Consider the following 13571-nt stretch of genomic DNA (forward strand, 5'->3'; position numbering starts at 1 on the left):
CTGTGAATGTCTTTTCTGTGGCAAGTAACAGAGGATGAGAGCAAATAGCTGGAAGGATTTTTTGATGCAAACAACTTCTGTAGGCTCTAGGGGCAAAACAGTTTCCTGTGGTGTGTCTGTATGAAATGCTGACACTCTTCTCTTCTCTTTTTCAAGTGCCCTGTACAGCATCAGAAGAAGATATGGACACAAACAATATTGAGCTGAAAGGGTCCAGAGAAACCAAGCTGTATGTCTCATCGGGTGACTATATTGAATTTCGTTGTAAAGCAGGATATGTGAAAGAGCAAGAGCCTTCCCACTTCAGAGTCCAGTGTGTGGAGGGGGTGTTGGATTACCCACGATGCAGGCTGGGCAGTAAGTCATCTCCTCTTCAGCCACAGATTAGCTGCTGTGGTGTTGCATTTTTAGTGCTGAAAGGGGAGCAAAAAGCCTTTCCCTTTCCTGGGGAACTGTGTGGGGAGGAACCAGAGTGCAGAACCCTGTTGTAAGCTACAGGCAGGGAGGGGCAGCGCTCCCAAGAAGCCATTGGCCAGCATTCCTGAGCTGGAAAGACTGCTGGGGAAAGGGCACAGTGGTTTCACAGCATCAGTTGTCCCGTGTGAGATCTACAGGCAAATAATGAAAGTCCTTTTTTGCAGGGAACTGTACAGTGAGTACAAACCATATGGAAAGCAACAATATTCAACTACAGTCACCCCAATCAAGAACTTCCACCTATCACTCTGGGGATTTTATTTTCCTAGAATGCAAAAGCGGGTACCGACAAGTTTCAAGAGCTGAGAAATTTAGAGCACAGTGCCTGGATGGAGTGATTACATATCCTACATGTCGAAGTAAGTGCACAGTGCTGAGTACACAGGGTGGGGGTTGTAGGAGGCAGTTTTGATGAAATTGCCTGACCACTGCTCTGAGGAGCCTCTGTGGTGCCTGAGGATTGGTATTCATAACTCTCCCCCTTTTCTGTCTTTACACAGAATCGTGGTTTGGATAAATGGAAATGGCATGAAGGAGGCCAGCTGCAGAAATAAGAGAGCCCTCAGCCAACCCAGTGATTTGAGCTCAATTTTTCCTGGTGTTTCCCATTTTGCTGTGCTTTGTTTGCAGCTTAGCCAATGTTCTGCCTTGGAATTTGTTTTTATGATTGGATGATTGTGTTTGCATATTATCCACATTTTATCCATTTTTGTAAATGTATTTACATTTTGTCCATCCAAATGGCTGTGCTTGCATTTTATCCATTCTATACTGATCTCACTGTTATTTTTATTAACAATTTTGTCCTGAAATAGGCTGGCTTTGGTGGCATACTGAGACAAGAATTAAAGCTCGTGAGTAATTTGATTCTCAGCACTTGTCTATTCCTACTTTCTTCTCCATGTGCTTGCCTGGAAACTACCCTGGGGTCACAGCTGAGGTGAGTGTCCTGAGTACCTGATCAGGAGGAGCAAGTAAGTGGAGCCCACAGCTCCATCTGCTCTTCACAAACAAGGACAAAGTGCTTGTGGAAAGCAGCAGCAGCCTTGCTGTGGTAACTGTGTACTAATGGAGTTCATGATTCAGAGGGGAGAGAGGAAAGCAAGTAGAGTACAAATCAGGCCCCCTAGGAGAGCATGAGTTTGACTGTTTTAGGAGACTAGTAGGTGGGATTGCTTGGGAGTCATAGAGAAATCCAGAGAAGCTTACAGTCTTGAAGGACAGAATCTTACAAGCACAAGAATATTCCAGTTTGGTCTTCAGGAAGAAAAACACATCTACCAGGACTGGCTTGATGAATCCGGGACTCGACATAGATCTCTGAAGCAGAAAAGAAATCGATGTACAGGAGCTTGAGGCAAAAACAGACTGTAAGCTGAGCTGTCCATGGCATTGACTTGGCATGTATGGATAATGTTAGGAAAGCTGCAGCTGACCTAGTGACACCCACAGGGACATCAACGGTCAGAAGAAGATATTCTACTGCTACACTAACATTAAAACAATAAATACAAAAAAGGTGGTGTGTTACTAAAAGGGGTGATTTAGTGACAGCAGGCTCACATGAAGCTCAAGTACTCGAAGCATTCTCAAACTTCAGTAACAAGATGCTGTCTTCATGTCTGCAGTCTGCCTCATCCTGCCCTCTGCTAACAGATGCACATTTAGCCTATTCAGAGGAAGTGGCAGGCGGGGGTAAAGGAATTCTGCTTCCAAAAGACGTTCCAGCAACTGACTTTTAATCCCTCTCTCTCTCTTTTCCCCAGTTTGCTCTTTAAAGAGAAGGGTATTTTTACATTTAGCAAATATTCTTATGCTTCATCCAGAGCTTCTCAAAAGAAAGGAGTCTGGGCATCAAGCCCACCAACTTCATTACATGAAATATTTTAAAGCCAATATAAGTTGTTGAAACTTCCCTGGGACACAAGCTTACCTTGGTTAAAACAGGCCAGTCTGAAGCAGCACATCCAACACTCAAAACTTGAACTGTTACAGGAATTGCCCTGATCTATGAATTTATACCAAGACCAAAGTCAGATTCCTCAGTTATGTACCACAGAAATGAGAACTTAACTGGAGAACAGAAATTACAATCTGTACAGGGTTTTGATTAAATAAGCAGAATTTATCTATTTCTCAAATGCTTTAATTTCTTTTTTTGTTTTATTTATTCATGTAACACTTGGAAAAACCTTGGAAACCCATACAGAACACTATGCATGCACTGATTTCACAGACAGATGGAGTTTAGACAAAAAATACAGAAGAAACCCTTATAGTGGCTTTTTTATTAAAACCAACTAAAATGGATGCAAGGCAAACATTGTCCACATTCCTGAATTTTCTTCATATCTTCAGTCACACATGTTCACAGGCAGAGCCTTAAGGATACCCATATTTAAGTGTCATAGGAAATCATACAAAGTAGTTGGATTGGATATTTTAATATTCTTAATTATCATTCTTAATATTTTAACAACTCAGTAAAATATTATTATGTTTTAAATGGTTTTATAGATCCCTTAAAGAATTTTTTTTAATACTTTCTGGTTTATCTTGTTCCTCAAGCCTTGTCCTTTAGAGGCTCCTTACCTGTGAAAGGAGACATGGGGTGCTGTTAAGATGTACAAAGTAACAAGCCTCTCCTTTCTCACTGTCAAAGTACAGCTAAACATACATTTGAAGGGCATGAAATTAAATCTCCATTTAGGCATACTCTGTAGTCACAAAATCGCTCATGCTATCAGTATCTCACAAAGGGCACTACTTTGCTCAGTGTCTTCTTGGCATGGCTCAAGTCCTGCAGATTGTGATACATCCCCAAGTTGAACACTGTAGGGCCTTGTAAAACTCCTTCATCCCAAATTTTCCACGTGTATGCCAATCTTGCATCCTTCTGCTGCACTGCTAATCCTCACACCACAAAGCACTTGCACTTCCCTCCCCCTTCAGCTCAGACCCAGCAATGCAACTGAACACTCATTTCTCAAAGCTGACTGTAGTGTTCTTGAAAATATAGGCCATCTTAATTCAGCTGGGAACAGTAGAAAAAGAACATGTACATACCTTTCCTATAGGCTTTCCTGGAGTCCAGACTTATTTCCCTCTTTCAACACACCTCGGATACGTCAGCTGTCCTCTCTTACACTGTACTTGAAATAAAGTTGTACCAGATTCTGCTCCAAAATGGTTCTGTTTACAGTAAAATCCAACATAATCCCCATGATAAAAGTAAACCTGATTTGCATAGAAGCCTTGCAGCAGCACATTATTTTTCTCCATTTCATTTTTTGACAAAGTACATGGCTCTAAAGGAAGAGAGATGAAGACAGACTTTTTAGTAGGGGCTGTAGCAATAAGACAGAAGGTAATGGTTTTAAACTAAATCCAGCCTAGACATAAGGAAGACATTTTTACAATGAATGTTGTAAAACACTGGATCAGCTTTTCCGGAGAGGTCGTTCCCCATCCGTGGAAACATTCAGTGTCAGGCTGGACAGGACTCTGAGCAACCTGATCCAGCTGAAGATATCCCTGCTTATTGCAGGGGGGATGGACTTTAGGGGATGGCCTTTACAGGTCACTTCCCAAATGTTCTGAGTCTATGAATTATATAGAGAAATAGAAGCTGATTTATCTTATCACACCTACCTATACAAACTGGTGGCAAAGTCCACTGCCCTTTAGAACAGTAGATTCTCTCAGATCCTTCCAAAAAATGATAGTCAGAGCAACTATACTGAACTGAGGAACCACTGTCATACTGGGTCAGTGGTGGGAGAGTAAGAGCTCCATTTGCAATAGATGGTGGAGAGTCACATTTCTCTGTAGGAGCTGGAATAACATGAAAAACAATTGAGAAACATTCAGCATAAGAAACTAACCAAGCAGCAGCTTTACCAGAAATTGGGGGCACACAAAGGATTTCTTTTTATAGTTGTCTTTCTACAGAGCTTTCAGTCCTCTGGGCTTGAAGAAGAGGTTCTCTCTCCTTTCCACAGCCTTGCCCATCACAGGAATGTGTATAATTTTCCCATGCTTGGATGTATTAAACAACAGAGTTGTCTTGTGCAAGATATCTGTTCATATCTGTATTGTTGAAGCCTAAACATGTATTATTTACAACAGACTGTAGGCCTGCACTGCCAAAGCAAATTGTTTCTAAACAGAGCTAAGACTGATTCATTAAAAGGGAAGGCAATAAAAAATTATTGTTTTACCTTGCATAACACATTTTGGATATTTCAATCTGCCGTGGTCACACTGTGTCCTCCCAGGAGACAGAATGGTAGGGTGGAGAAAATTATATCCCTGTTTACATTCAAACTCTATGAGATCTCCATGTAGGAAAATTAACTCTTCCTGTCTCCATTTCAACTCTATGTTGTTGCTGTCCATATCAGTTACATTAAGAGTGCATGGTTCTAGGAAATAAAAAACAACCTTTAGTGATTTCTTAGCTCCGTTTTGGAGGAGCAAAGAAAGAAATCCAGATCAATGGTTCTAAAATGTTTCACAATCTTGTAAGAAAAAGAAAAGAACTATTGATGCATAAAAAATACAAATCTAAAGAAATGGGCTGATGTAGCAAAAAAAAACCCATGCAAAAGGAAGTCTAAACTGGGAACAGTAAATCACAGAAAACACATGCTTATGACAAAATTTGGATTTTACATACATTTGTAAAGATATGGCAGCATAGGTTTACCATTGAAAAAGAAAAGATCTTTACTGTAATTGGAAAGGACTTTTTATATGAAAATAGCCATCCATCAAAATTAACCTCTCAGATTTGGCTGACAGGTTTGGTAAGCCCTTTCAGGATAGTAGTACCTGATACACAGTAAGTTTACACTGCTACCCTAAAGAAGTGATTTGACAATTCCCTTTTCTTTGCTTTTTAATTTGTCTTGTCTCCATGAAAAGAATTTAGAGATCTTCCAAAAGTATTTTGAAAATTTTGTGTTCTTCTTTGGGCTTTTTCAGGTTATTCAAGGTCAATATTGCTTTGGGTACTTTCTGACAGGTTTCTTAAAACTTAGTGCCAGGATCACATCAGGATGACATCAGCTTCTCTCGTTCATTTCTGAAACCACTTCAATAAAGCCTGACAGAGGGTCACTTATAAATTTCTACAAGTTCCATGAGAATCACTGGCTGATGGAGGCCCTTACTAATGCTTTGCTGAGGAAAAGGCAAGGAGAATTCAGGTATTAGGCGGTCTGGTGACTGCACCGTAAAAATAAACTGGAATGGATATTTTCCTGAACCTAACTACAGCATGTGCTCTTTCTGGGCTGATTAGGTGAGGGTTGAAAAGAAATCTCAGAAAACATGGAAAGGATGATGTGGCTATTTGGATGCTTAGGAGAAAAATAAGGCTCACAGGATTTCGTTATTTCACAGGATTTGTTAAATTTGAGTCTTCAGATTAAAAATGCTGACCTGGGCCTTTCAATCAAGACAAGGTAAATTTTATTCATTTAGAAATAAGTAATTAAAACTGAACTGGTTGTTTATTTTCATTTTCCCAGTAGATTGCAAATGTAAAAGGGAGACAATTTAACAAAGCATGTTAGTAAAATAGAATTATTTCATTACAGGAGGGAAGGAAAGATAAACAAACAGCTCTAGTATATCACCAGAAGCAGTATTCCTGCTAGCATTGGTAGATTTCTAGTGGGAGTTCTAGACATTGTTTTGAACAGCATTGAAAGACAGAAAGAAATTAACTGAATGAAGAATATGGAAGAAAGAAATTGGAAAATCCTCCTAGGTAACAGAGATAGTTGTGTTCTAGAAAAGCTCACTCAGGAAAACAGGGGAATCTATTTTAGTGGGGGTTTTAAGAACAGGCCAGAGGACACCTAGCATGAGACACCTTGGTATATTTGGTTTGGTTCATCCCTCTATTTCTGGAATCTTTATTAACCCAAATAAAAGAAAAAAAGGTGGTAATGAAAAGATTATTTAGAGGTTCTTTCCAGTTTTCCATTTCTAAATTACGTGTGACAAAATTTGCTTTTTCTTACAAGACTTACCTAAGCAATTTGGTTGTTCTGTCCAGTTTCCTTGATCGCAGTAAACAGTTCTAGGTCCATCCAAAAAGTGGTAATGCTGACAACCATATTCTACTGAGGAACCATTTTTGTAACTTGCCAATAATGGACCAAGAACAGCACCATTTTTAATCACAGGTGGAGAGGTACAGTCTTGCTGCATTTCTGAGATGAGGTAGGGAGATAAGCAATTAGATCTTGGTTAGATTAGAACAGTGTTAACACTGGTAAAAGTATTAGACCAATACTAGAGTGAGCCAAAAAACTGCATACAAGTAAAATGTAAAGCAATAAAATTTCTTTTCCAAATTTCATTTTCAGAAAGTCTGAACTTGTGTTACTGAATTACAGACATGCATTTTATTTCCCTCTGCATGCTTCATTTATGTCTGCTTTTGACTCTTTCTGATTTACATTCAATACGGATTAGTTCTTTTTCTGTGATGAGACCATCTATTTGTAACTTGAAATGTTTCACCCATGTGTGGTTCAAAATGAATAAAAGAAACCCCACCGGAACTGTTAATCAAAGGAACACCAAATTTGCATGTTCAAATAATATTAATGGGTAAAAAAATTATTGAAAGCAAATGCTAATGTATGAAATACAATTATAAATACAGAACAGGCTTATTGTAGTTTATAATCATTACAAACAAGCAACAATTTAATTAGTTGAGACTGCTACACTGACAGCTGTAGCATATGCAAGCATTTTCAAGACCAAAGAATTGTCTTATATCAAAAGAGTAGTGACAGTAGTCATAAAATGCCTATAATAGCATTGGAGAGTCCTTTTTGAATAGAAAAGCAATGTTCACCTACTCATTTCTTCATTTCCATATGTTTTGTTTGCCCTTATTGCTGCATCTGACTTCAGTGACGGTGGGGCCTCAGACTCCTGTTTATCCATAGCTCCTGTAACCAGAGCAGAAGCACAGAACCAGTTTTCTCAGAAACAACTCATTTTCAAGTACAAAAACAGAGAGACACTGATGCCTTGTAAAATGTAATAATCCAAATCTTCCAGGGAAGTTGTCACAGATGTCAGATGAATTCACCTAGCTCATCCTTTCTCTGTAACCTGGGAACCACAGACTGACTGCAAAATATGCAGCACTTTACCTCTCAAGCCTTTTAACAGAGGAAAACAAACAGTTTTGCAGATATGGAAACTGGGGCTCTCCAGAAAATTAAAGCACTGTTTGAAGAATCATTTCTATTCAGTTGTCATTCTTTCACAAAAGTACTAACCAATACAAATAGGGGGTGGTGTCCATTTTCCTTCTTCACACCGAATTTCCTCAGATCCTCTTATTTCAAAGGTCCTTTGGCACTGTATACGAACTTTGTCTCCATTATGATATGTTCTTCTAACTGTGGTGATATGGCCATGAGGAGGAAGTGGGGGTGGAGGACATTTATTTTTTACATCTGAAAATTAAAATGCATATTCTTTTCTCACCAAAACCATGTACACAATCAAGTTTACTACACACCATACAAGCCGATCACTCAAATGGCATTTTTGGCTGATCCAGAGTAATTTCTTACTCCCATTTTCTTAATAAAATGGGAGACCAGACCAAAAAAGTAATTTTATGCTCAACAAATATAAAATAGAGGTACTATGCTATTGTACTGCTATAAAGAAATTTGTAATTTCTCTGCATAGACTTAATAAAAACGTTCTTTAAAGGACTTCAGGAAATAGAGATTTCCTTTACTCTCCATTCATATAATATTTAAAGCAGGTTATGTATTAATTCTAATGCTACAGAAGCAGCAATAATCATAGCCCATTTCCTATCCCCAAATTAAGTTTTCAATTACTGTATCCTCACAACTAGATTTAGGCCTTGTTTTCTTCCTCCTGAGCATCCCTACATTCTCTGCACTCGCTCAGGAAAAGTTCCTGCTGTGTCATCAGAATAAATACAGGGCTGGGGTCTAAGCTACTCTAAATGTTGATTTCTACTGCTTTCTGCTTTATATCTCATCTGGTTCACTAGATCTTTCACTCTTTTGAAAGTTTCTTTTCTGAGACTCCATTATCTCCCAATGACTGGAGAACTGATAGCAATTGCTAAAGGTGTGTTTCTGTCTTCAGAACAAATGATCTTTTAGTCAATTCTGTTGAAAACACGTAAAGTTTGGTGAGGCTGTACAACTCTGAAAAGTACCACAACCTAAGGAGGAACTCGTTATAAATTTTATTTTTAATTCCTCTTTAGAGGCAGGTTCCCATCCCACAGGGCAGGATTAAGCATGCTTGGTTAAACCTTCATGTAATTTGAACACAGTTAAGTGAGCTTCAGGGCTAATAAATTCCCTGTAATTGTTGGTTCCTGCTTCTCCAGGATATAACATAGAGAAACAACAGTGAGAGGCAGTATCTGCTGGGTTGCTAGAGCCCACTGAAAAGTAATTCCAGTTATCACTGCTTCCCTTCCTACTACCCTGGCTCCCTGCCCTTTGGCCAAAACTTGGTTTATATTTAGGCTAGGAACTGGTACAAAACCCGTATTTTTATTTTGGATTCATAAAGCATCTCATGTAAGAAGGTGTTAGTTTTTCATAGTAAAACTATAAAAATAAGGTACCTTCACATACAGGAGGGTCTGGATGCCACCCAAAATAATAACATTGAATTAAGTCAAATTCAGTGACAGAATAATGTTTGTCACAGAAGAAGTGAACTACATCTCCCTCTTCATAGATTTTCTTCACAGGATAGAAACCTCCATGAGCTACTGCACTCAAAGAGGAGCAAGTTATTCCTAGGAAGAAAACACAGCAGTGAAAACCAGTTGAGGAAGGCTTTCCACCTCCAACGGCTGCTAAAACAAGTCTCTTTTGTTAACTTGTAGAATAAATCACATTCCAAACCAAATTATTTTGCAGGCCATGACCTACTGGTGCAGTTTGGAGTAAGGGCCCACCCATATGTCAGACACACTGCTGCCTCTGTAGCGCTCCCTCCCGCCGTACGATATCCCTCGTCGCACCGGTACAGCAGCGTTTCGTTCACTCGAAGCTCCTTCTGGGCTGTGAAGTAGCGGCCGTGACGTAAATTGGGTACTTGACATGACTCTTAAATAAATAAAGCATATGCATAAAATTACTTGCTTTCTTCGTTTCAAATAATTAATCTAAAATTTTTCTGAGATACGCTTTAAAAGGAGTCATATCCCACGCGAAATCTTGGCAAACAATAACTACAAATGCAGTTGTTTACACGAGTTTTCCAGTCATCATTTGGAAAGAAAGTTTGTAGGGCAATGGATTTATTTGAAACAATGTGATTTCATCTATACCGATTCCATCCACACATAATTGTATCTAAACAAATTCACAAAACTAGCAGCATGTGAAATCTGACAGCTTCTTTCCAAGAGGTACAGCTGAGAACTTGCTTTAGTACTCCAATGACAACCTGATACAGGCACTTTGACCCTGCAGCTACAGCAAGGACAGCGAAAATATATACATCTACAACTGATTATATAGGAGAAAAAATGCAGAATCCTACCCAATTTTTCAGTACAGCTTGGCTGGAAGGACCATCCTTCTGGCTGACACTGGACTGTATCTTCAGTACCACCACTTGGAGTGTGATAGCCTGGATTACATTTGTATTGCAATTTCTCATGGATTTTGAAGTACATTTCTGTGCCATAAAAAAAGCCATTTTCCAAAAGAGGTTTGCTGCATTTTCCTGAATGAAAGACAACAGCTTGTTTAGAAAGAAAGAATGGAACATCTTTCTTCTCTGGTAATGAAAAGGAGGGCTTTCCAGCTATACTGAGCTGATCTTGTTCTCTTGATCTATTGAAGAAACTCTGCTTTAATCATCAAACAACACATCAAACCAATAGTAATAACATGGAATACAATCAAGGAATCTAGAGGTAGGAAAGCCTCGAAAGGATATACATCTAAGGGACAACTATTTATTAGTTTTCCAAAACTAAGGAAACTGGGCATCTTTCTTGATGTTCTTATAGAACATAAATGGTTAAAAGCCCTTAAAATATATATTATTGTAAAAATATTCCATATATAAACTTATGTAGTTTGTATACATAAAGGTTTGATTTCACCTTGTTCTAGCTTTTACAAATTATCCCTTCTGCTATGTGGCTTCTGTTCCTGTATTTTCCAGGAAAACCAGCAAGAAAATTTTCCTGCCAGAAGCACGAGGAGGTGAATAAAGCTAACTCACTGTAGCATCGTGGCACTGGAGACCATCCTTTTGCTGTACAGGTTATTCTTCCATCTTGAGTCCCGGTTTCAGTTGTGTAACCCACCATACAGGAATAGGAAAGCTTTTTGTCTTTATGCATAGGGAAATAATAACTTTTGAAACTGTAATAGTACTGGGCAATCTTCCCATTTTCTATGTGTGGCAAATCACAAGGTTTACCTGCAAAATGATAAATATATTTCTCACTAAATATTGCAGCCCAGATATTAAATAAGTTAATGCAAAAATGTTCATATCAGTTTGACTGATTCGGGCTTTCAAACAAGGGGAATGAAATTCTGAATACTTACAAGAATGAGGAGCCTTTTAAGACTTGATGAAATTAAGATATATTACAGTTTTATCAGCTTTTGTTCTTTAGGTTCACAGGAATATCAGCTGTAGATTGAAACTTCCTAATGTGAACTGGGCAAAACTGATGCAGGACACATTTATTTTATTCTTTATTTCATCCAGAAGCATGAGTATCCTTTGCTGCACAAACATACCAATGCCTACTGTAAAATCCAGTGAGACCAGTGTCGAGATTAGCTGTGCCCTGGCTCCTCAATTCTGCAAACGTTATCAGAAAAGTAGGACAAAGTGCCAGGAGACAATACAGGAGTTAAACATGCTTAAGAAAGGGAATTTAAGAACAGTCAAGAGAAAAGAAAGAAGTGGAGAGTAAGCAAAGAACAAGCAGAATGGCAATAAAAAAAACCCCCAAACTGGTAACAGAAGAAAACCTTTAAAAAGAATAGTGCTGAATATGACATTAAGATACTTAAGAAAACCAAAATAATGAAACCAAAGCAACCAAACAACAACAAAAACTAAACCAAACAAATAAAACCTCCCACCAACCAGAAAACAAACTAACAAACAAAAAAGAACAAAGCTAAACTTACAGATTTCTCAAAATTTTTTCCTCTGGGTCTCAAAAATTCTCTCCAAGGCAATATAATCTAAAGAATTCAGTTTTAAAAACGGATTTGCCACCTATGAATCTCATCGTAATTGAGCAGAATTTTCCCACAAGTTCCCACTGCTACATTCACCTGACACAGAACCAAAAATAAAAAACTATTGCTCCCTCACTCAATGCCACTAGAATTTACTACATTTGTTAGAATTTTCTGCAAATTTAGTGGTTTTAATAAATAGAAAGTGCCCAGATAATTTTTTTTAATAGTTACTTTCCTCACACAGCCACAGTATCACATCTAAATTAAAAAAAAAAACAAAAAAAAAAAAACAAAAAAAACCTAACCTGAGGGTAATTAAGATCTGCACATAATTAAAACAGACATGGTTGCTACCTACATACCTTTTGACTTTCTAAAGGGCATCAGTTTAATTTCAACTGCTTTGCGTAAGCACAAAAATCTGGTGAAGAGAGGTAATTGCAACAAATATGTTGCAGTTCAAGTGGCACGTAAACTATATTAACCCAGGAATCTTCATCAATGCTGTAAATAGGCATAGGAAATGTAGAACCACCCCACATTAACTTCTGCATGTTCCCTTTAACTTCCACTGGTTTGCTTTGTGGCAAAGGGAGAACACTTCAATCACCCAGACACTTTGATATACAAAATGTTTTAATAGTACAGAATTCAATTTTTGTAAGTGCCTCAGAACAGCTCAAAGACATTTCAAAAGAAACCTCTTCTGAACTAAAGTCTGAACCTTTCAATATTACAGCTTTGAAGCTTAGGTAGGAATCAGCAACAGCTGAATTGCGATCATCAGCCATGTCACAACACTGCTTTAAAAAGCAGTGTTTACTCAGTAAAGAGATGAAGGATACTGCACTTAAGTTACCTAGAATGCATATTCTAGATTCAATGTATTTTAATAACAATAGAATTCAGTGTATTTACCTTCTGCAAAGAGTTTGCCTGAACATATCGTGACTAGGATGAAAAAACAGCTTTTAAATCTCATCTTCTTCACTGTCTCTATCAACAGTTTCTACTACCTGTGAAAACTCCCTAAGTATTACTTTTGTAAATAATTAACTGACTTTTCAAAGGTATTCAGCAAATACCTTAGTGTCTATGGTATTTTGCAACAAGTTAATTCGTTGAAAAAAACAGTTTTCATTTCTTTTAGTTCTCCAAACACAATAACGCTAGACTTGCAGGATTTTACTTCCATTTGACATGGTTTACCATCAGTAAAGAGAGCAGAATTTATCATTTTACAGTGAAATCAGGCAACAAGCTTATGGAACAATTTAAACTTATTGAACACTGTTCCCCTCACAAACTCCTGAGTTCCAAGTTTAAAGGGCATTCTGTTATCAGATTATTTACCTTGGCTGAAATAAGAGGAACTAGACAATTCCGCCATCCTCCAGCCTACCCCCCTGATAAACCAGACAATTGTATTCTATAGATATTATTAATTCTGGAGTCTCTTACATTAAGAACATAGCCACTATCATTATCTGTCTGTTGAGTTTTGTTGTACACAGCTAGCCTTTTTCAAGTATTTTTTAAAACAAAATAAAAAAAAAATAACTTCATTTACAACGCATTATCACGTGACTGATTAATGGCATTATTGGAGATATGATGCTTAAATTTGGGAGTGAGAGTGTATAATTTTACAGTTTGCATTTTCTTAGCCTTTCTCTAAGAAAACACAATTCCAAGGCAGAAGTGAACAGAATTAAAAAGGATGCTGTGATGAACACCATCTCTTCAGCCAGACGAGATGCATGCCTGTATGTATTGTGCACTTGATAGGAAGAACAAACTCACAAATCACCTCCCTTAAAATAT

At 38.0% G+C, this 13571-nt stretch overlaps 2 protein-coding genes across 4 annotated transcripts; one reads left to right on the forward strand and one right to left on the reverse strand.

The window, feature by feature from the left end:
* Window positions 1-169: 169 nt before the first annotated feature.
* Window positions 170-1350, forward strand: LOC115307711 (complement factor H-related protein 1-like). The gene is made up of 3 exons (XM_029962263.1): window positions 170-357; window positions 642-836; window positions 978-1350. Exons 1-3 carry the CDS (start codon window positions 183-185, stop codon window positions 992-994), a joined length of 387 nt encoding a protein of 128 aa, XP_029818123.1. The 5' UTR covers window positions 170-182; the 3' UTR covers window positions 995-1350.
* A 1065-nt stretch (window positions 1351-2415) lies between these two features.
* Window positions 2416-12741, reverse strand: LOC103760346 (coagulation factor XIII B chain). Of its 3 annotated transcripts, none has more exons than XM_018079106.2 (12): window positions 11094-11302; window positions 10762-10962; window positions 10069-10254; window positions 9453-9629; window positions 9140-9316; window positions 7791-7970; window positions 7362-7454; window positions 6519-6701; window positions 4698-4901; window positions 4129-4311; window positions 3544-3785; window positions 2416-2550 (listed from the first exon to the last, which is right to left on the reverse strand). In XM_018079106.2, exons 2-11 carry the CDS (start codon window positions 10880-10882, stop codon window positions 3574-3576), a joined length of 1716 nt encoding a protein of 571 aa, XP_017934595.1. In that variant the 5' UTR covers window positions 10883-10962; window positions 11094-11302; the 3' UTR covers window positions 2416-2550; window positions 3544-3573. The 3 variants fall into 3 exon arrangements, with proteins under 3 accessions (XP_017934595.1, XP_008925084.2, XP_017934594.1); XM_008926836.3 differs by lacking the exons at window positions 2416-2550; window positions 11094-11302 and adding exons at window positions 2605-3069; window positions 12666-12741; XM_018079105.2 differs by lacking the exon at window positions 2416-2550 and adding an exon at window positions 2605-3069 and having other exon boundaries at window positions 11094-11299.
* Between the last annotated feature and the right edge of the window lie 830 nt (window positions 12742-13571).

Source organism: Manacus vitellinus, unplaced genomic scaffold (genome assembly GCF_001715985.3).
Source record: "Manacus vitellinus isolate BGI_N305 unplaced genomic scaffold, ASM171598v3 scaffold_44_pilon, whole genome shotgun sequence".
Classification (NCBI taxonomy): domain Eukaryota; kingdom Metazoa; phylum Chordata; class Aves; order Passeriformes; family Pipridae; genus Manacus; species Manacus vitellinus.

Excerpts from the sequence above, each read along its gene's own strand:
- LOC115307711 (XM_029962263.1), top strand. The coding sequence starts at position 183 with ATGGACACAAACAATATTGAGCTGAAAGGGTCCAGAGAAACCAAGCTG. Across the intron at positions 358-641 it reads CCCACGATGCAGGCTGGGCA|GGAACTGTACAGTGAGTACA; the intron begins GTAAGTCATCTC and ends CCTTTTTTGCAG.
- LOC103760346 (XM_008926836.3), bottom strand. The coding sequence starts at position 12,729 with ATGAGATTTAAAAGCTGTTTTTTCATCCTAGTCACGATATGTTCAGGC. Across the intron at positions 9,317-9,452 it reads CCTTACTCCAAACTGCACCA|GAATAACTTGCTCCTCTTTG; the intron begins GTAGGTCATGGC and ends TTTTCTTCCTAG. Across the intron at positions 6,702-7,361 it reads ATATGGAAATGAAGAAATGA|AAATGCAGCAAGACTGTACC; the intron begins GTAGGTGAACAT and ends ACCTCATCTCAG.